General features: G+C 43.0%; 1 protein-coding gene across 6 annotated transcripts in view; it reads left to right on the forward strand.

The window, feature by feature from the left end:
* ERICH3 (glutamate rich 3) overlaps positions 1 to 21741 on the forward strand; it is a 129509-nt gene that overhangs the window by 66544 nt on the left and 41224 nt on the right. For all 6 annotated transcript variants that reach the window (XM_033916398.1, XM_033916397.1, XM_033916400.1 and 3 more), the window contains 5 exons: positions 2656 to 2871; positions 8968 to 9148; positions 15630 to 15816; positions 15954 to 16255; positions 21043 to 21285. In XM_033916398.1, the coding sequence (XP_033772289.1) occupies positions 2656 to 2871; positions 8968 to 9148; positions 15630 to 15816; positions 15954 to 16255; positions 21043 to 21285 (1129 nt within the window). The remainder of the gene's footprint in view (positions 1 to 2655; positions 2872 to 8967; positions 9149 to 15629; positions 15817 to 15953; positions 16256 to 21042; positions 21286 to 21741) is intronic.

Consider the following 21741-nt stretch of genomic DNA (forward strand, 5'->3'; position numbering starts at 1 on the left):
GAACATAAGAACATAAGCAATGCCTCTGCTGGGTCAGACTTGAGGTCCATCGTGCCCAGCAGTCCATTGGGTAAAGAAGAACTTCCTAGCATTTGTTTTGAATCTGTCCCCTTTCAACTTTTCCGAATGCCCTCTTGTTCTTTTATTTTTCAAAAGTTTGAAGAATCTGTCCCTCCCTACTCTCTCTATGCCCTTCATGATCTTGTAAGTCTCTATCATATCCCCTCTAAGTCTCCTCTTCTCCAGGGAAAAGAGTCCCAGTTTTTCCAATCTCTCAGCATATGAAAGGTTTTCCATACATTTTATCAGACGTGTCGCTGTCCTCTGAATCCTCTCGAGTATCGCCATATGCTTCTTAAGGTATGGCGACCAATATTGGACGCAGTACTCCAGATGCGGATGCACCATCGTCCGATACAACGGCAGGATAACTTCTTTCGTTCTGGTTGTAACACCCTTCTTGATTATGCCTAGCATTCTAATTGCCTTCTTAGCGGCCGCTGCAAACTGTGCCGTCGGCTTCATTGTCATGCCCACCATTACCCCCAAGTCCCTTTCTTGGGTACTCTCATTCAATAACATCCCTCCCATCGTATAGTTGTACCTCGGGTTTCTGTTTCTCACATGTAATACCTTACATTTCTCAACATTGAACTTCATCTGCCATTTCATCGCCCATTCCTCTAGTTTGTTCAAGTCCCTTTGCAATTCTTCGCAATCTCTTTAGTCCGAGCTCCACCAAATAGTTTGGTGTCGTCTGCAAATTTTATTATCTCACACTTCAAAGAACTAAGTCATTCTTTGAACAGAACTACATAGAAGACATATGGACTCCTGAAGAAGGCAAAGTTTGCTGAAACAGGGATTGTGTCAGATCCAGCCCTACAACTCTCTCTCCCCCCCCCCCCCCCCCATGCACTGTCCAGCTGGATACATCTTTTTTATTTCCAATAAATTTTTATTTGATTTTCAACACATTAGATAACAAATAAAACACAGAACAAATCAAGCCACACATGTTGGTTCTTCACGGTGGTCCTAAAAAAGAAAACATTACAATACCACCGAGGGCCAGTGATTTATTCTAATACACATACTTCATGATACTGGTAGATATTGAGTCACTTTGCATACTTTTGCATCCTATTACCTGGTTTGCTTACATTTTGTGATATCCCTATCACACTCAAATTCACAAGTTTTAATCGCTCATGATCACATTAACGCACTTGAGAATTAGGCCCCTTTTTATCAAGCCGCATGAGGGTTTTTTTAATCGCCGGTTGCTGTGGTAAAAGCTCCGTCAGTCATAGCTATGAGCTTTGGAGCTTTTACCCTGGCGGCTAGCGATAAAAACCCCTAACGTGGCTTGATGAAAAGGGGCTTTAGTTTGCTAAGCAGTTCCCAAAGGTAAAATGTGCCATCTCTTTAGCTGCCTCTCTTCTTGTTTGTGGATATCCTCCTTGAAGTGGTCTGAATCATATGCTAGTTGTAGCCTAATTAGACCTGGCTGGATAGCTTCCTGTTCCCCATATTCCATCTCAGTGGACCCCAGCACACTTGCTGCTCAGTTATTACATTACATTACATTTGTGATTTCTATTCCGCCTGTGCCTTGCGGTTCTAAGCGGATTACAATTAAAAGAGATCAGGACATTACCGAATTACATTACAACGATTTAAGTAAATTACATGTTGTGGTATAGAAATACAAGTATAAGATATCTTGATTTATCGATAGAATAACTTGACAGGGTTCAAGTAGTTACAAGGTTCAGTGGGGAAAACAATATAGGCAACTGAAGAAAGGTTCCTAACTTTGAAGGAATCAGTTAAGTGGATACCTAAGGGAGATGCTTATTTAGGAGTTTGGATATTTTTGGTAAATGAGGTTCAAGGGGATGACTAGTGTGTTATTTGCTGGGGAGAGTGCATGTGCGATTGGGGAGGGGAATATTAAGTAAGGACGTGTTTTTTGAAAAGAAATGTTTTGATTTCTTTCTGAAACACTTTGATGTCTGTTGTTGAGTTGAGTTTCAAGACCTTAGCTCCTTTGTTAATCACAGTTCCCAAGTCATTGTCCTGTGGAAGAGAAGCCAATACGGATCTATGTACCTCGTATGTGTGGCCCAAGCCAGAATGATGCTGTAGTCCATAGTAAATCTTGCCTACAAGACTTCTGCCCTTTTTACTATTTTTGTATAATTATCTCCTGAAACATACCTGGTCAAAGTGTCTCCATTTTAAGTTGTGATTTATTTATTTAAAACTTTTTTTTTTTTTTGTATATCATTTATAAAACTAAACGGTTTACATCAATAAGAACGTACATAAAATAGAATACAAATTGAAATCTTAAAAACTCCATAGCTAACAATTTGTGATAAGTCAATAAATCACAGGAATGCAGTGACAAACAGCTGAGTCTTTAATTGTTTCTTGCATTGGAACCAGTTTACATAGAGTCATAAATAGATTATTAGGTATTAACGATAGAATAACAATTCACAATTGCTTTTACAATCCTGGTCTAGGTGTAAGGTTTCTTCCATTCTGCATCTACAGGAAAATGGCTTAGGCCTCTGGTTATACAATCTTGTGTAATACAGCAGCAATTATTAGAGGTTTTTTTTAACATGCTAAATATAATTACAGGTGGATAAAGATATTCTGATGCTCATGAGAGCAATGAATCAATCTATAGGAGGACCATCTCCCTATCAGCTCCCCGTTATAAACAATTTTGCAACACCTGTTCCACCTCCACCCAAAAGAAGTACTAAAAGTGTGAAAAATACCAGATATGGGCCAAGAGGAAGAAGGTTTCATTCGGCCACTGCACCAAATGAGTTGGATCAGCTTTCACCAAAGGTAGTTGAATGTATTTATACTGAGCCATAATGAATTTTCCTACTTCCTATGCTGTTTTTAGGAGTCAGATTAATTTGATCAGGTTTTTGCTTTGTATTTTGCAGATAATCAGTATTTTAAAAAATTAAACATCATTCAAGGCAGAACCAAAAATACTTGAGGAGTTCTTTTTTAAATTAAGAAAAACCTTACAAAAAATAATACTGTATTCTGCTTTATCTTGAATTATACATGCACTCTGTGCTTGAGTTGATTAGTTAAGGAGGGCCTTGAATTGAATGGACTGTAAATTCTACAGGAGCAGAATCCCTAAGGGTAGAAATTCTGTGTGTAAGGAGGAAAAGGATAACGATAGGTGTGTACTACCGTCCATCTGATCAGGATGAACGGACAGATGCTGAAATGTTATCAGAAATTAGGGAGGCTAACAAACTGGGTAACACAGTAATAATGGGTGACTTCAACTACTCTGATATTGACTGGGTAAATATATCATCAGGGCATACTAGGAAGATCAATTCCTTGATGACATCAAGGTCTGCTTTATGGAGCAGCTGGTTCAGGAACCAACAAGGGGTGAAGCAATTCTAGATCTAGTTCTTAGTAGAGCACATGAAATGGTGAGGGAGGTAATGGTGCTGGGGCTGCTTGATAACAGTGGTCATACCTTAATTAACTCTCCCCCTTAGCTTTTATGTGAGAGCCATTTGGAAAAACCTTTACACTCCTACTGTTGTATGGCTTCCGGGTTTGTGGTACCCCTACAAGTCAGACAATGCACATAGTCCAGTACCTTTCCTAAGTACTGTCTGACTGTAAGTGGCTAAATTATCTTTCTTTGCTGTTTTTATGTTGTATATATTTGACCAGTCTAGAAGAGATGCTTATTGTGGGTTTATGGCATTTTCTTCTCAAACGTTGTGGAGACCACTGCAGATAGCTGCAGACTTCAATTATACAGTAGCTTGGGGGCACTTTATAAGATAAGGACCATGAATTTTGTTCATATTCTCTCCCCTCCCTGAACAACTTGATATGTTATTCTTGCTTCAAAAGACTGGCATCTTGTTACGCGCTATTATATAAAGATGACATTCAAATAAAAAGGTACATATCTGCCTCCAGAACATCACCACCTGGCATAGGAAATTCTAGTAGAGCTGCACAGAGGTGGCTTAAGTATTCTGGGGGATGGGCTAGTGAACCATAAAGAGGAGGACCCAGGCCCATAAGCCATTCTAACCATTGCATTCATGATGGAAAATGTGAGTCCACCAAAAAAATCCCCAAACCCTACTGAACTGCCATATAGGTGGCACCTGCAGCCATAAGGGCTATTGGAGTTGTAGATAGGTGGGTATAGTGGGTTTTGGGGGGGCTCACCATGACCTGCAAGGGAGATGTGGTGAGATGTTTATGTGGCACCCTTTTTTGTGAAGTTCACAGCAGTGCCCTGTAAGGTGCCCCCACTACTCTGATACCATGTCTGGGTGTTCCAGTCCATCACTTTGCTGGCCCATCCCACGTCCAAAAGGTCTTGTTCTAGGTGTTTGGGACTTGGATGATTTTTTGGACGAGAATGTGGTATAAAGATAGATGTAGTGGTGGTGTGGACGATCAAACAGCTGGACGTAGAAGTAGATGATTTTTGAAAAAAAGAAGATTTTGGACTTATTTTTCGAGAATGGACTTTCAACGTTGCTAATTTGGGTGACTAGCGCCCTAGGCCCAAAACATACTTAGACTTTTGTTTTGATTATTCCCCATCTCAGAATTTAGGAAGTTGGTGGTTTGGGCTGAGAATTTTTCAGCACCCCCTCGTAAGTTAGGCACATATCACCATAACTTAGGCTCTATGTCAGTCCTACAGCTGGTGTAAATGCTTGCCTACCCTGACTGCTCAAGGCCTCCTGGGACATGTATAAGCCATCTAATGTCTTATTTATTTTTTATTTAAAATTATTTATAACCCGCCTATCTACAAATCTAGGCGGGGAACAATGCACACATATAAAATCAGTCCAAATGCCAAACAAAAATGTAATAAAAACAAAATTAAAAGAATCTGCACATCCATACACTGTCAAATAACAATTCAATAACAATACAACCCTCAGCCTGAAGAGGAAAAAACTTTATAACCTCATACTATCTTCCTGTTTGTTTATTAAAATATTTATGGCTCATTTCCCTTTCAAGTGGTCCTCCGATCCTATCAAATATCTAGGCATCCTAATTCATAAAGATCCTGCCCTCATCCAAGACCTTAATATATCTAGAGTCAAATGCCTTATTACCCAAATCATGTCTAAATGGTCTCCCCTTTATTTATCATGGTGGGGCAGAATTGCATCCATTAAAATGTCACTAGCCCCTCAAATTACCTATATCTTATCCATGCTTCCTGTTATTTGTAAACAACCGCTTTTTAAATGGATTAATACAAAATTATCCGATTTCATTTGGAATAATAAAAAACCTCGAATTGCTCTTACTAAGATCCATGGAGGCATGAATCTCCCTGATTTCTACTTATATTATGTTGCCTCTCTGGCTAAATATGGGACTCACTGGCTACATCAGTCTCAATCTTCCATTTCTCCACCCTGGCTTGAGATGGAACACTTCTTTTGTACCGCTCTCCCGATTTCTGCCCTCATTACCATGACCATTCCTAGACACTTGAGGAGATATTCCTTGCTGAGTGCGACACAGCATGCACTTCACTTTTTAGATACTGCGGCACAAATTTCTATTAAAGATAGTCCCCATACATCTCTCTGGAATAACTCTAAGCTAAAAAGTAATGGCAAACCCATTTCCTGGAAAAAATGGCAACAATCTGGCTTTTGGTTTGTACATCAACTGTTTTCTTCTGATCTGATTATTCCCTTTTCCTCTATTTGCTCTTCACACTCGCTTTCTCCACAGACTCACCCACAATGGCTTCTTCTCACTTCAATTATCTCCAATGCTAATATCCGTTTTGACTATAATGACTCGATGTCTACTGTTCGAAGATGGTCTAAAGTAGCCTTATCAGGAGGTAGGGCGATTTCCCTTTTCTATTCTATCTTACGAGACCATCTTTTCTCCTCAAGCTATGAAACATTGGGAAAGCAAGCTGACAACTCCACTAACTGAAATTAATTGGGATCTCCTATGGTCCTCAACGAATAGACCCTTGATGTCATTCAGAGTCTCTCAATCCTTATTTTTTGTCATGTGGAACGCAGTTTGGACCCCGTTCCGCATGTGGAAAGCTAAACTCAAACCTGATCCCAAATGTTGGAACTGTTTGCTGGAAGAAGGTACTATTGATCACATGCTCTTCCACTGTAAAGAAGTCCGTCTCTTCTGGTTTCGTATTTGGACTACTATCAAAACTATCACCTCTTGCACCTCAGACCTCACCTTTGATATTATCATTCTTCGATCCCAACATCCATGCTTCAATATATCAAAGTGCCCTTCCAAACTGATTGATACTATGATTGCAACTGCTCTTAAGCATATTCTAAAAAATTGGAAATCATCATCCATGCTCGACTATACCTTTTGGTGGAACTCTTTATGCCTTTATCATAAACATGAATCCTATGCTTTTGAAAAGAAATGTATTTCTCGATTGTACCTTCAGGCACCTTGTCGCATGTCACCATGGAAATTTCTTGATCAATATGTTCAAGCCACTATGTAGACACTCCTGTCTCTTTTGCTCCTATTATTGGTTCCGTTTTTATTTGCCTCCCTTGATTCCTATTATGTCATTATATGCCCATGCTTTCTAGTTTTTTCGGTCAGTGGTTATGTATTCAATAGACTGTATAACAAGATTTTGTTTTTGTTCCACTGTTTCCAGCTTCCATTGTTATATTGACCGTACATATTTTCCTCTTTTGTACTTTTGTATTTTTCTAAACTCATAATAAAAAATTTGAACTTAAAAAAAAAATCTTTATAGACCGCCTTATAACTTAATTAAAATTAGTGAAAAGAACTCTACTAAATAATAAAAAGGAAAGAAATCGACATTTCTAAAACATATTACAACTAAAATAAAAAAATGTAAAAATATATAAATACAAATTAATACAAGTCAACGCAGACTGCAGTGCCAAATTCAATTACTCAATTTGGAAAGGCCATTTGAAAAAAACGTGCTTTGCCTATATTGTCAAATGTCTTCAGTGCTACTGTATATGTATTCTTGTAACTCATTCTGGGCTCCTAGGGAGAACGGGCTATAAAAACAAATTAAATAAATGTACATACACGTATCTACCCTGTTTGGTGTATATTTTGTAAAGGAAAACAGATGCCTATTTTCCTCGCTGGAATACTAGTTAATCAGATCCAATAGGTATCTGTAAATAGCCCCTATCCCTCAGATTCTATATTTCATTCCAAGGTATGCACCCAACTAAGGGTCTTTATTACCAAGCCGAATGGCGTGGACTAGCGCATTAAGGGCCTGATTCTCTAAAGGACGCCAATTTTGGCGGCCGCCGATCACGTGCCAATCACACATTGGCGTCATATAGAGAATCACGTCTACTTTTACTAACAGACGCTTTAAATGTAGGCCAGAATTTTACAGGCCTACATTTAAGGCGTCTGTCTCGCGCCTATGGAGACGTGTAGGAATGCTTATGGATGCCCAAGGTGACTTCCAATGGAGCCCATGCTACACCTTGGGTGCCTATAGGCACGCGACATACACCTACAATGTAGGTACCCCTCCTCACCTGCATTTTTAAAAAGAACGTACATCCCGATTGGCTATGAGACGACAGTAGGATGCCTACCACTGCCTCTAATTGGGACGCCTGTTTGGAGAATCAGCCCTAAATGCAGTAAAACCTGTAGGGATTGAATGGGCTTCGGTGCATTTGCTGCATGGTACTCACTACTAAGGCATGATAAAAGAAGCCCTAAATCAACTAACAAGTCAGTTTGGTGCTAATTTACACTAATTGGCGCCAATTTGAATTTTTTGGGCACCTCTTGCTACACCCTACTTTATAACAGTGTGCACCCAATTCCCATAGCGTGCAACCTGAAAGGGAGCATGTCCATGGGAGGAGCATGGGCGGATATTCTTAAAATATGCACGCAGTGTTATAGAGTATCAGGAAAGTGCACCCAAATTAGGTGCTGGGAATTATGCTTGATTTCAGCTGGCATAAATTTGGACATAGATGGTGGTAGATGCGTGGAACAGTCTCCCGGAAGGGGTGGTGGAGGCAGAGACTGTGTCTGAATTGAAGAAAGCCTGGGATAGGGGATCTTTTAGAGAGAGGAAGAGATAATGGTTACTGCGGATGGGCAGACTGGATGGGCCATTTGGCCTTTATCTGCCGTCATGTTTCTGTTTCTATGATGCTGTTCTATAATGCTCCCACCAAGATATATTTCAAGCTCAATATATACCTCAAACTTCTCACCTCTAATGTATGACCCCTGGATCCTCAGAAGTACCACCTTGGACTGAAAAGCTTTCACAGCCCTAGGCTCACTCACTGGAGCCGTTATCAATTTTTACTCACAAACTTTTTTGAATCAACATTCAGTGGTCATATATGTCGGTGTAAAGCTTGCTAAGGGATGATAAGCCTTGAAAAAAAACCTTCTGTGGGTGAAACATGTTGGCTCCTATTTCCCTCAAAAGAAGACCACAATGAAAAGCTAAAAATAAAGTTTGTGAGCAAAAATTGATAACGGCTCCAGTGAGGAGGTTAATACATAAAGCCTAGGGCTGTGAAAGCTTTTGAGCCCAGGTGGTACTTCTGAGGAGCTAGGGGTCATACGTTAGAGGTGAGAAGTTTGAGGTATATATTGAGTTTGATATATATCTTGGTGAAAGTTCTATTGGTGATCCTCACAAGAACATTTATATATAAAAATTGAGTGTCGTTTGGATAAATTGACAAGCTGTTCTATAATAGGCACTCATGTTTGAGCGTCCATTATACAGCAGAAGAGCATTGAGCTCCGATTTTTTTTTCTGCACCATTTACTGAATTTAGCCTTTTGTATATGTGTGTCTGGGATGAGATCATGTGGATTGATACAGTCTTTTAATTTCTTTCAAAGGATTTGGGTAAATTTCATAAAATTTCAGTACACAGCAATGTGACTATTAAAATGGTATATCTTGGAAGAAGTGTGCATTTGTGCCATGATGACATTGACTACAGAGATGAAATAAAAGCTCTTCAGCAGCACTGCGGTGGAGAAAATTTGTGTGTCTTTAAGGGCATGCTGCTGGAAGGAGGTAAGCATTACTTGCAACAGCCCTGAACAGTCAGGGTGAAGGAAAAAAGTCCTCTAGAAGGTGTGAAGGTGGATTCATAGACAACGGCGCGAAAGACAAAGGCGCGCCCGGACAATTGAGCGCAGCGCGGAGGCGCGCACCGCTCAAAATTACTGTTTTTAGGGGCTCCGATGGGGGGTTTTGTTGGGGAACCCCCCCACTTTACTTAATAGACATCGCGCCGGCGTTATGGGGGGTTTGGGGGGTTGTAACCCTCCACATTTTACTGTAAACTTAACTTTTTCCCTAAAAACAGGGAAAAAGTGAAGTTTTCAGTAAAATTTGGAGGGTTACAATCCCCCACACCCCCACAACACCCCCACAACGCAGCGCGATGTCTATTAAGTACACGCCCCCCCGTCGGAGCCCTAAAAACATTAATTTTGAGTGGCGCGCGCCTCCGCGCTGCGCTCAATTGTTTGGGCGCGCCTTTGTCCCGGCGCGCTTTTAACCTGACACCGTCAAGGTGTGGCTCACCGGTAGAGCTGCTGCCTCCGCACCCAGAGGTTGTGAGATCACATCCCAGTGCTGCTCTTTGTGACCCTGGGCAAATCACTTAGGGCTCCTTTTACAAAGGTGCGTTAGTGTTTTTAGCGCACGCACCGGATTATCGCGCGCTACCTGAAAAACTACCACCTGTTCAAAAGGGGGTGGTAGCGGCTGACGCACGGGGCATTTTTGCGTGCGCTATTCCGCTCGTTAAGGCCCTAACGCACCTTTGTAAAAGGAGCTCTAAATCTTCCAGTGCCCACCATTTTGAATCTCAGCCTTTGAAATGCCAAAGCCGCAAAAAGGCAGTATACGTCTCCCTTCCCGTCCCTATAACAAGGATATCTTGAGAAATGCTGATGAAAGGTGTTCAGCTTGGCTGTCTACCACAAGGGCTGTCCTATTTGGGTTATTGGTGATTTTAATTGTCATGTAACTTTGCATTTCTGCTTTTTAAAATAAAAATTGTACAAGTTTATTATCAAGTTTCAAGTTTATTAAAAGATTTTTTTTAAACCGCTTAATCAGGTTTCTAAGCGGTATACAATTTAAAATTACATAAAAACATATTAAAACTGGGGATACTGGCTAAAATCCAAGTGTCATAATAAAGCACTGATAAGACGTATAGACCTACTTCAAACAATGGGAAAGTGGGGAAGAACTACAATCGTTAAAGAAAAGTGCATCAAAAAAGGGAAAATACAATAGGTTAGGGTAAAAAGTAATAATTTTGATTTAATTTTTTGTCCTTAAGGGGATAGTTGTTGTCCAAAAGCATCCTGGAACAAGAATGTTTTTAGTTTTGCTTTAAATTATTTTATATCGGATTCACTGCGCAAATGATTAGGCAGCGAATTCCAGAGAGTAGGGGCAGTGATGGCAAAATTATTGGAGCGCAACGTATTAATCAATTTTAAAGAAGGTATGATGAGAAGATTCTGAGACATTGAACGAAGAGATTTTAAAGTATTATAGGGAATTAAAAGTCTGTTAATGAACTCTGGTTGGTTGTTTAATTTTGTTGTGAATGTTAAAAGTAGGATTTTATAACTGATTCTCTGTTCAACTGCTAACCAATGTGCACTAATCAGAAGGGGTGAGACGTGATCGTATTTCTTTGCGCCGCAAATGATCTTAATAGCTGTGTTTTGTACAATCTGAAGCCGTCTAATTTCCTTTTTTGTAATGCCCTTATACAAGAGATTACTAAGGAGTGGATCAGTGTGTTCAAGGAGGCTGGTTCAAGTAACTTTGCAAGGGAACGTATCATCCTGAGTCGATAGAAGCACTTCTGAACAACCGTGCTAATGTGAAAATGCATGCAGGCTCTATAATCATGTAGGAAATGGCAATATTTGGTCTATCTAAATTTGATTCATTACAGTCTTTCTGTCACAAACTTCATTGTCTTCCTGTGGCTGCCTGAGTCCAGTTGAAATTAGGTGTCATGGCTTTTTAAATTTTGGCCGGTGAGGTTCCTTGATATTTGTTAGGTATTACAACTCTGTTACAGGGCTTTTCTACCAGATAACACTACTTGACTGCTTTCAGGAACTTAAAATCTACTAAACTCTCCTTTTCAGTATCACATGGCTGAATTATGGAATCCACTTTCCCAATTTTTATAAGATCTGTGATCATTATTTTAGATTTAGACTGATGCTGAAAATCTGTTTTGTAAATTTGATGTTTGATTGCTTAATTCATTGTTGATCTATAATAATGTTTTGTAATTCCTGATTGATTTGATCCATCTCTTGCTTTGTGGAATCTTTCTTAGGACTATCAAGATGTATATAAAAAATAAAACCTGATATAACAACATTATTAATCATAGTTCTAGCAAGAATAGAAACATAGGGACATTTAGGGCTCCTTTTACGAAGGCGCATTAGGGCCTTAACGTGCGGAATAGCGCGCTAAAATGCCGCATGCGCTAGCCGCTACCGCCTCCTCTTGAGCAAGCGGTAGTTTTTCGGCTAGCGCGCTATAGCGTGTGCTAATCCGGTGCTTGTGTTAAAAACGCTAGCGTACCTTCGTAAAAGGAGCCCTTAGTGTATCCAGTCTGCACATCTGTACCAGCTGCTAGGCTCTACATTCCGTTCCTCTTCCTTATAAATCCTCTATCCTTGTCCTATGATTGCTTGAATTTAGATTCATTCTTCATCTGAGAGGACATTCATCTGCATCTACCACCCTTTGCATCAAGAACAATTTCCTTAGATTACTCTTGAGTCTATCCCCTGTCACCTCCATCCAGTGACCCCAGAGCTTCCTTTCTGTTGAACGAGGCCTGCCTCTTTTGCATTTATACCACAAATCTTTTAAATTTCCAGGTTTATTAGGCTTGATGCACCACTCATTGTAAACATCTGTGTAATGTATAAAAATGTTCTAAACCACAGCATCAGTCATAAGGAAAGGGATGCCATAATGGCAAAAGGTCAAAAGGAAACCCCATAAACCTTAGTCTGCGGTATCAGGTTTCTCAGATCAGGTGGTGCTGCAGATCCATACAGTTAACTGGGGTTTTTAAGCCTATTGTAAAACATTGATATGAGGTTTCAAGTTGAAGGTATTACAGAGTGTTCCAAAGAGTTGATCCAAGGACACCGAATATGAAAGAACGGGCATAGGCTAACCTAATTGCACGAAAGAAGGGAACTACCGTATTTTCGCGGATATAACGCGCACCATTGTAAAACGCGCACAGGGGTATAGCGCGCAGAAATCACGATGATATGTACAAAAACTTTTCTATACCGCGCTCAGGCATATAACGCGCATGCTGCCCGACTCTCCTCTGGCCACCCCGACTCTCCTTTCGCTCTCCCCGACTCTCCTCTGGCCACCCCGACTCTCCTTTCGCCCTCCCCGACTCTCATCTGGTTGCCCCGACTCACCCTGACTTTCGGTGCACTGCCCCGACTCTCCTCTGGTTGCCCCGACTCACCGTTCACCCGCCCTGACTTTCGGTGCACTGCCCCGCCTCTCCGTGCCTGTCCCCCTTGAAGTCCTGTCCCCCCTTGAAGGTCTGCCTGTCCCCCCTTGAAGGTCTGCCTGTCCCCCCTTGAAGTCCTGTCCCCCTTGAAGGTCTGCCTGTCCCCCTTGAAGATCTGCCTGTCCCCCCTTGAAGTCCTGTCCCCATCCTGAAAGCCTGATGCTCCCCCTCGACGTCTGATTCTTCTCCCCCCTCGGCAGGACCACTCGCACCCCCACCCCAAAGGACCGCCGACTCCCCGACAATATCGGGCCAGGAGGGAGCCCAAATCCTCCTGGCCACGGCGACCCCCTAACCCCACCCCGCACTACATTACGGGCAGGAGGGATCCCAGGTCCTCCTGCCCTCGACGCAAACCCCCTCCCCCCAACGACCGCCCCCCCCAAGAACCTCCGCCCGTCCCCCAGCCGACCCGCGACCCCCCTGGCCGACCCCCACGACACCCCCACCCGCCTTCCCCGTACTTTGTGTAGTTGGGCCAGAAGGGAGCCCAAACCCTCCTGGCCACGGCGACCCCCTAACCCCACCCCGCACTACATTACGGGCAGGAGGGATCCCAGGCCCTCCTGCCCTCGACGCAAACCCCCCTCCCTCCAACGACCGCCCCCCCCCCAAGAACCTCCGACCGACCCGCGACCCCCCTGGCCGACCCCCCCACCCCCCTTCCCCGTACCTTTGGAAGTTGGCCGGACAGACGGGAGCCAAACCCGCCTGTCCGGCAGGCAGCCAACGAAGGAATGAGGCCGGATTGGCCCATCCGTCCTAAAGCTCCGCCTACTGGTGGGGCCTAAGGCGCGTGGGCCAATCAGAATAGGCCCTGGAGCCTTAGGTCCCACCTGGGGGCGCGGCCTGAGACACATGGTCGGGTTTGGCCCATGTGCCTCAGGCCGCGCCCCCAGGTGGGACCTAAGGCTCCAGGGCCTATTCTGATTGGCCCACGCGCCTTAGGCCCCACCAGTAGGCGGAGCTTTAGGACGGATGGGCCAATCCGGCCTCATTCCTTCGTTGGCTGCCTGCCGGACAGGCGGGTTTGGCTCCCGTCTGTCCGGCCAACCTCCAAAGGTACGGGGAAGGGGGGTAGGGGGGTCGGCCAGGGGGGTCGCGGGTCGGTCGGAGGTTCTTGGGGGGGGGGGCGGTCGTTGGAGGGAGGGGGGTTTGCGTCGAGGGCAGGAGGGCCTGGGATCCCTCCTGCCCGTAATGTAGTGCGGGGTGGGGTTAGGGGGTCGCCGTGGCCAGGAGGGTTTGGGCTCCCTTCTGGCCCAACTACACAAAGTACGGGGAAGGCGGGTGGGGGTGTCGTGGGGGTCGGCCAGGGGGGTCGCGGGTTGGCTGGGGGACGGGCGGAGGTTCTTGGGGGGGGGGCGGTCGTTGGAGGGAGGGGGGTTTGCGTCGAGGGCAGGAGGGCCTGGGATCCCTCCTGCCCGTAATGTAGTGCGGGGTGGGGTTAGGGGGTCGCCGTGGCCAGGAGGGTTTGGGCTCCCTCCTGGCCCGATATTGTTGGGGAGTCGGCGGTCCTTCGGGGTGAGGGTGCGAGTGGTCCTGCCGGGGGGGGGGGGATGTATCGGACGTCGGGGAGTCGGCCGGGCAAGAGGGCTTGGGCTCCCTCTTGCTCCGATCGTGGATGCGGGTGCGGGTGGGAGCGCGTGCGAGCGGTCGTTCGGGGTGGGGGTGCGAGCGGTCCTGCTGGGGGGGTGAATCGGGCGTCGGGCGGGGTGGGAACTATGTTTAAAAACTTTTGTATACCGCGCTCAGGCATATAACGCGCGAGGGGTATGCGCGGTACGTAAAATCACGTATAACGCGCGCGTTATATCCGCGAAAATACGGTACTAGGTGGTTCTGCTGGCTGGAACATAAAGCACATCATAGTACATATGGTGTAAGTAGCTGTTGGAGAAACCATGGGAGCTTAGTCAGATGAACCCAATATACCAAGTTTATAATCTTCTATGGGATTCTGATAGCTATGGGTAAGCAATGTTTTGATTCAAGTAGCGGTGTGACATGATCTCTGAATGTGACACTTGTAACCAACTTAACCACCTTTCTCATATGTCATCTGTCCTTCCTTTCTTCCAGAGTAAATATCCTTTGGTACAAATGTGTGGAGGGGCATAATAAAAACAAACATCTAAGTCCCTTTTTGGCCTAAGGCTTTAAGCATCCAAAGTAAGCAGCAGGAAAATGTCCAAAAATGTGTGGGTTTTGTTTTTTTTTTTGAGATTGGCCTACGTGTACGTTCAGGCGTTTAATCACCCAGATTGCCACTATGTCTACCTTTAAGCCCTATTCTCGGAAAAAATAAAAAAAAAATCACCCAAGTCCCAAATGCCCTAAACAAGACCTTTTAGGCGTGGGAGGGACGAGTCCTTCACCTAAACGCACAATTCTCTAACCGGCATCTATTATAAGTGCCAGTCCAGGATCCCTTGAAAAAACATTTGTGAAAGGGTTCCCCTCCTTGTTAGTTGGTGAATTTGAATTGCACATTGGGATATATTATTATATGTTCATCGATGGAGGTATTTTTATGCCTATGAAAGAAATCTAGTCCTTTTTAGAGTTGGTAATACACATGGTAATACACATTGCTTGATAGCTTTGTATCACTTCTGGACTTCGGAGGCTTTTGTCCTCTATTTTTGATAGATAGAGATCTTAACTGGTATTACTGTGCAAATTTCGATCTCTTTTTTTAAAATTTTTTTTTGTCGTCGAGTTTGTGGTTTTCATTTCAAATTTTGGGAACACCCAGATAGAAAACAGACAACCAAATTATAGAAAACCTGATTGGCTGTGAGTCCTACTTTTAATTCATTGTAGCCTAATAAGTCAGAGGATATTATGCAGTAAAAACCATTTGTGTGCAAGTTCTATCGTGTAACTACTGATGTGAATATCTGTATGTCATACCATGTATGATTAGATCCTTTTCCTCTTTAATTGCAGACACTTTTCAGTTTACCTCCAAGCGTCATTGTGGGTTTCCCTTCAGTCTCACCTTTTACCTTAATGGGCTGCAGGTGGACAGAGTAAGCTCATGCTGTGAGTACAGGCACCGCCGAGGCGCCAGGTTAGGAGGAAAACATGGATTATTCCGCTTTATCAGTGTGGAAGGTGCTTCTCCTTGTTACAGGTACGGCCAAACCTGACAATATACTGTGATAGAAATCGAACGGCATTTGTGTGAATCCGTTGATGCGTAAAGTGTTTTTGTTCTGTGTTTTGGGAAAAATACTCTCACCATAAAGCATCTCTTTTGTTTTTATGTAGGTGCATTATTGCAATGGGTCTGGATAAAAAACCCTCCCCTCCACCTAAAACACAGAGAGAAGGTGAAGAGAGCAAAGCTGAGGTAACGAGAGATGAGGAATGTGGTAAAGGAAGCAAAGGAGGGGAAGAGGAAGAAGGGAACAATAAAAAATCTGTTTCAGCAGCTTCATCCTCATCTCATGGAGCAGATAGAGAGATGATAGAGGACAAACCTGCAATGGAAGATGAAGAAACAGTGAATGAAGAAATAGAAGATGAGCATGATCAAGACGAGCATGATCAAGGACAAAGTACTAAAGATGGTATGACAAAGAAAAAAACATTTGGGATGCAGGGTATACACCAGAGTCTCAAAGTCCCTCCTTGTGGGCCGCAATCCAATTGGGTTTTCAGGATTTCCCCAATGAATATGCATGAGATCTATGTGCATGCACTGCTTTCAATGCATATTCATTGGGGAAATCCTGAAAACCTGACTGGATTGCGACCCTCAAGGAGGGACTTTGAGATCCTGGTATATATGGTATCTTTAAATGTTTTGAATTTTACAGGTAATTTTATAAAGGATTATTCACACCTAAATGACCTCTTATAAAATTATCCCTGGGGTTTAAGAATAATTGTATTCCCGGGGTTAATCAGCATGTTCTTTTACATGACTTATGTATAAAGTACTCCCCCGATATTTGCGGGAGTTCCATTCCAGGAACCTCGTGAATCTTGAAAAACCGTGAATACGGTTTTCAGCAGGGGAGACAGGAGAGGGCAGCCGGAGAGGCAGGAGAGAGCAGCCGGAGCGCCAGCGAGTGAAGGAAATCACTCGCGGTATGCTCCAACTGCCTCTTCCTGCATTAAAGTCGGGCTTTGACACGCAGCTCCTGATTGGTGAGGCCCGACTTTAGTGCAGGAAGAGGCGGTCGGAGCATACCACGAGTGATTTCCTTCACTCGCCGGCGCTCCGGCTGCTCTCTCCTGCCTCTCTGGCTGCCCTCTCTTGCCCGGTCATTCGCGGTCGGAAAATACCACGAATGACTGGGACCCTGAATCGCCGACTGCGAATGACCAGGGGAGCACTGTAGTGTGTTCAGGAGAGTTCTGAAATGGGTAATGCAGGTACATTATTTACCCCTTACTAGTACTATCCAAAACATGCCCAGGCAATGCCTTCTTGTTATATTCACATATTTGTAATTTGGAAGTTTATGTTCCAGCTATCTAAAACTCAATATTTAAATTTGTAAGCAGTATACACTTCTAAATTCTGTATTATGCACATTCAAATAATGAATTAGGCTTCTAAAATAACTGTCTTCCTGTGTGTTACTGTGGTACAGTATGGGAATTTTGAGACCATGAGTCATGTGGATTTTTTACTAAGGCCTTGATTCTGTAAACGGTGCTGGTATCGGTGGTCGCCTAAGAAACGGCCGCATTTTAAAGGCCTACATTTAAGGCACTGGTCTGACACCCAGTGGCGTACCTAGCATATGTTACACCCGGGGCCCATCATTTTTTTGACATCTCCCATCTATATGAAAAATATGATTTTTAGTAACAATCCACATATCGCACAACAAGAGTGTACCTAGGAAAAGGCAGCATCTTAAACACTGCAGTGAGCACTAGAACACCAACACATACATTGTAAAACTAAACAAGCCAGATCCCGCACAGTCAATTGATCCTGCAGTCAATGCCAACTGAAAACTATGTTCTTTTCATACACACAGAACAGAGATACACCCTCGCGCAATATGGAATAATCACAAACTAAAAATAGAAATATGTAGACAAAAGTTAAACTGAACCGCCATGAAACCAGACTCTTCATACAATGCAACACCACAACACCACAAAAACAGTAACACATGTCCTCTAATACTGTGCAAAATATAAAGACAGGAGATGTAAATTTGAAAAAACTGATAAATAACAATCACCACTTTACATATTAACAAATAAAAATAAAACAAATAATGAGAAATAAGAAAATACCATTTTATTGGACTAATCCCCGTAAGCTTGGTCCCCATCCCCGCAAACCACCTGATTCCATCCACACAAGCCTTGAATTGTTTTATATTGAACTTATTATATTAAAGTATAAAAAGAAACAATATTCTATACAATTGTCAATTTATAAATCAACGTCTTCTCCCCACTCTCTCTTCCCCATTTCCCTCCAGTGTCCTCAGCCCACTCTCCACTTTCCTTCAGCGCACGTACATAAAAACAAGCAATTAATTTTATATCATTTTCATTCTATTCATTCATAGAAATTAAAGTCTAAATAATGCCAGTCACATAACAAAACATGATTTTACAAAAATAATTCCCTGCATAGTCAAGCCTGCAAGGATTACTAGATGCTTTTCAGCAGCTCCCCTCCCTCCCTCTTAACTTTGTATCCAAGTCAAAATGATCTTCCAACAATAAAATTTTAAAAACACAAAGCACACTACGCAGAGAAAATGTTAATTATCATTTATATTCTGCGGGTTTTCAAAGAGGTCAAGGCAGATGACTTTATGCAATCTCACCTCAGTAACATCTATACAAAAATAGACAAATATACCCCCTCCCTTTTTACTAAACCGCGAAAGTGGTTTTTAGCGCAGGGAGCTGCGCTGAATGCCCCACGCTGCTCTCGACGCTCATAGGTTCCCTGCGCTAAAAAATGCTATTGCGGTTTAGTAAAAGGGGGCCATAGTGCAAAATATAGACAGCATATATAAATTCTCAAAACGGACACATTTTGATCACTAAATTGAAAATAAAATCATTTTTCCTACCTTTGTTTGGTAATTTCATCAGTCTCTGGTTGTACTTTATTCTTCTGACTGTGCATCCAATATTTCTTCCCTTCTTTCAGCCTCCTGTATGCTTCCTCTCCTCCAGACCTCATTCCCTCCTTCAACTTTTTCTTTGTTTCATCCTGCCCCCTTCTTTCTTTCTCTCTCCATGCCCCCTTTCTTTCTCTATGTCTGTCTTTCTCTCTCTCTCTCTCCGTGCCCCATTTCTTTCTTTGTTTCACCCTGCCCCTTCTTTCTTTCTCTCTCCATGCCCCCTTACTTTCTCTATGTCTGTCTTTCTCTCCGTGCCCCATATTTTTCTTTCTTTCTTTGTTTCACCCTGCCCCTTCTTTCTTTCTCTCTCCATGTCCCCTTTCTTTCTCTATGTCTGTCTTTCTCTCCGTGCCCCATTTATTTCTTTCACCCTGCCTCCTTCTTTCTTTCTCTCTCCATGCCCCCTTTCTTTCTCTATGTCTGTCTTTCTCTCTCTCTGTGCCCCATTTTTTTCTTTCTTTCTTTGTTTCATCCTGCCCCCTTTCTTTCTTTCTTTCTCCCTGCCCTCCTCAATGCCACCGCCATAGGGAAACATGCTGCTGCCACCGCCGCTGGGGAAAGGCTGCCACTGCGCCGAGTTCTCCCTCCCTGCTTTTCTTCTCCACGGGGCCGATCAACTCTCGCCGCCCGACGTCAATTCTAACGTTGGAGAGGATGCAATCTATTTGGGTTTTCAGCGATTGGCTGGCCCAGAACATCCTCGCCGACATCAGAATTGACATCGGGTGGTGAGAGTTGGTCGGCCCCGCAGGGAAGAAAAGCAGGGAGAACTCGGTGCCGGCTTGTTCCCGATGGCGGCAGTGGCAGCCTATTCCCTGGCGGCTGCCTATTCCCTGATGGGTGGCCAGCTGTGCACCCCCTTGGGGCGTGGACCCGGGGCGGACCGCCCCCCCTTGCTGACACCTACAAGGGTGCATAGGGATGCCTACGGAGAACCAAGGCTACTTCCTGTGCAAATTACGCCTCCGCCAGCCTTAGGTGTCCATAGTCATCCCTATGCGCCTCTGTAGGCACAAGACTGGTGCCTTAGAATGGCACCTTCAATTTTTTTTTTTTTGAAACGTGCCCCCTGATTGGTCAGTTAGGCAGCAGTAGGATGCCTACCACTGCCTAACTGCAATGCGCCCTGTACAGAATTTCAGCCTAAGTGTTGTACTGATGGTATAAATACACAGGACATTTATCTGAAAAATCTAAGAAGGTGCCTGTTTTTTTTTAGTCATAGGACTTATTTATCTTCCTTTATAAAATAGACTCCTAGGTCCATCCCTGATAGTGCTGAAATTGTAAATACACAAATTTTACCTGATCCAAAGTAGATATGTCTATAGGAGTTTTCAGTGCTGAAAAGGCACAAATATGTGTGTTTATGTCTTCTAAAAAGTGTGTTAATAAGTATTTAAGGAACTCTTCGGTTGCTTGCATTGGTCAACTATGCTATTATGTCATTGCTGTTATATCTACGGAGATCCTTCTTTTTCCAAGTTTATTAACTTTTTAATATACCGACCATCAACACGTATCTGGCCGGTTCACAATAAGATTTATACAGAGGAAAAAAAAAATTTAAAATATAAAATGCAGTGGGTGAACATTAAAGACATAACTTTACTAACATGAAAGTGAGGATAGGAGGGAAAGGGGGGGGGGAAGTTACATATTTTGGAGAAGAGAGGGAGAAAGTGGGAATGGGGAAAAACATATTGGGTAGGGTCGCTTTTTTAGGTGCAAGTAGTGTGTGTATGTTACATGCAAGTAATGTGTGTATGTTACATGCAGGTGATTGGCGCTAATAATTGAAGGTTATACACGTAAATGCTAGGTGCTATTTGATGATTGGCATGTTTAAGTCACTTTTTTCTGGATTCTAAATTTGGTGCCCAGATTTGGGTGCACTCCTAAGATGCACATAAGAACATAAGAATTGCCGCTGTTGAGTCAGATCACATGCAACTTAATAGGCTAACGAGCTGTTAACTGTCAATAATTGGATGCTAGCAAGATTATTGGTGTTATTTGGCACCGATTAGGATTTGCTCAGGGCACTTAAATTCCACAGATCGCAATCCAAAAGAGGGTGCGGCCATAGGAAGGGCTTGGGAAAGCCAGAGGTGTTCCAAAATGTTGTTTACTATATTACAGTGTAATGGGTCAGCACGTTCAACTTGAGTGCCAGGATTTACACCAGGATTCAAATCCAGATTTACGTTTTGTAGACTGTTTTTTTCTCTTCTTTCTTCAAGAATACGAGGAAGATTTTGAAGCATATGAAGAGAAACAAGATGAGAAAACTGATGACGGAGAACAGGCTGACGATAAAAGGGATGGAAAGTCAGAACCACTCTGGGGTGATGAAAAAGGTGGTTTGGACCGCGAAATGGAAAACAAAATCTTGTCACAGAGAGCATCAGAGGCATCTGATGTTAGTGAGAAAGATGACGGAGACAGATACTCTGCTAGTGAATCTGAGCAGGAGGATAAACAAGGTTAATTAATTTTCTTATTCCACTTTTAATAGAAATAAAATGAATTAATCATTATGTATTGTAAAACAGCCTTATGTTTTGCACATAGCAAGTATGATCTGTTGGTAGGCGTTCATATAAGGCAGAGTAGGTGTATGTGTGTGTGTATCTCTCTCTCTCTCTCTCTCTCTCTCTCTATATATATATATAATTGATTGTTAACATCAATTAACTGGCTCATAAGAAATGGGCAGTCCAAAAAAGTTTGTTTTTTTTCATTCCAGAATGTGTGTCATCCAGAACGCATCCTCTTTGCAAAAGAATGCAAAGTATCCCCCAGATTTTATACATAGCATTGAGAATTCATTGCCGAAATTTTCAAGATCCGTGCACAAATTAATGATCTTATGAGCCAGTTAATTGATGTTAACAATCAATTAGTGCAGTTAATTGGCAATAATTTAAAATTGCGCATGC

Source organism: Geotrypetes seraphini, chromosome 12 (assembly GCF_902459505.1).
Source record: "Geotrypetes seraphini chromosome 12, aGeoSer1.1, whole genome shotgun sequence".
NCBI classification, from domain to species: Eukaryota; Metazoa; Chordata; class Amphibia; order Gymnophiona; family Dermophiidae; genus Geotrypetes; species Geotrypetes seraphini.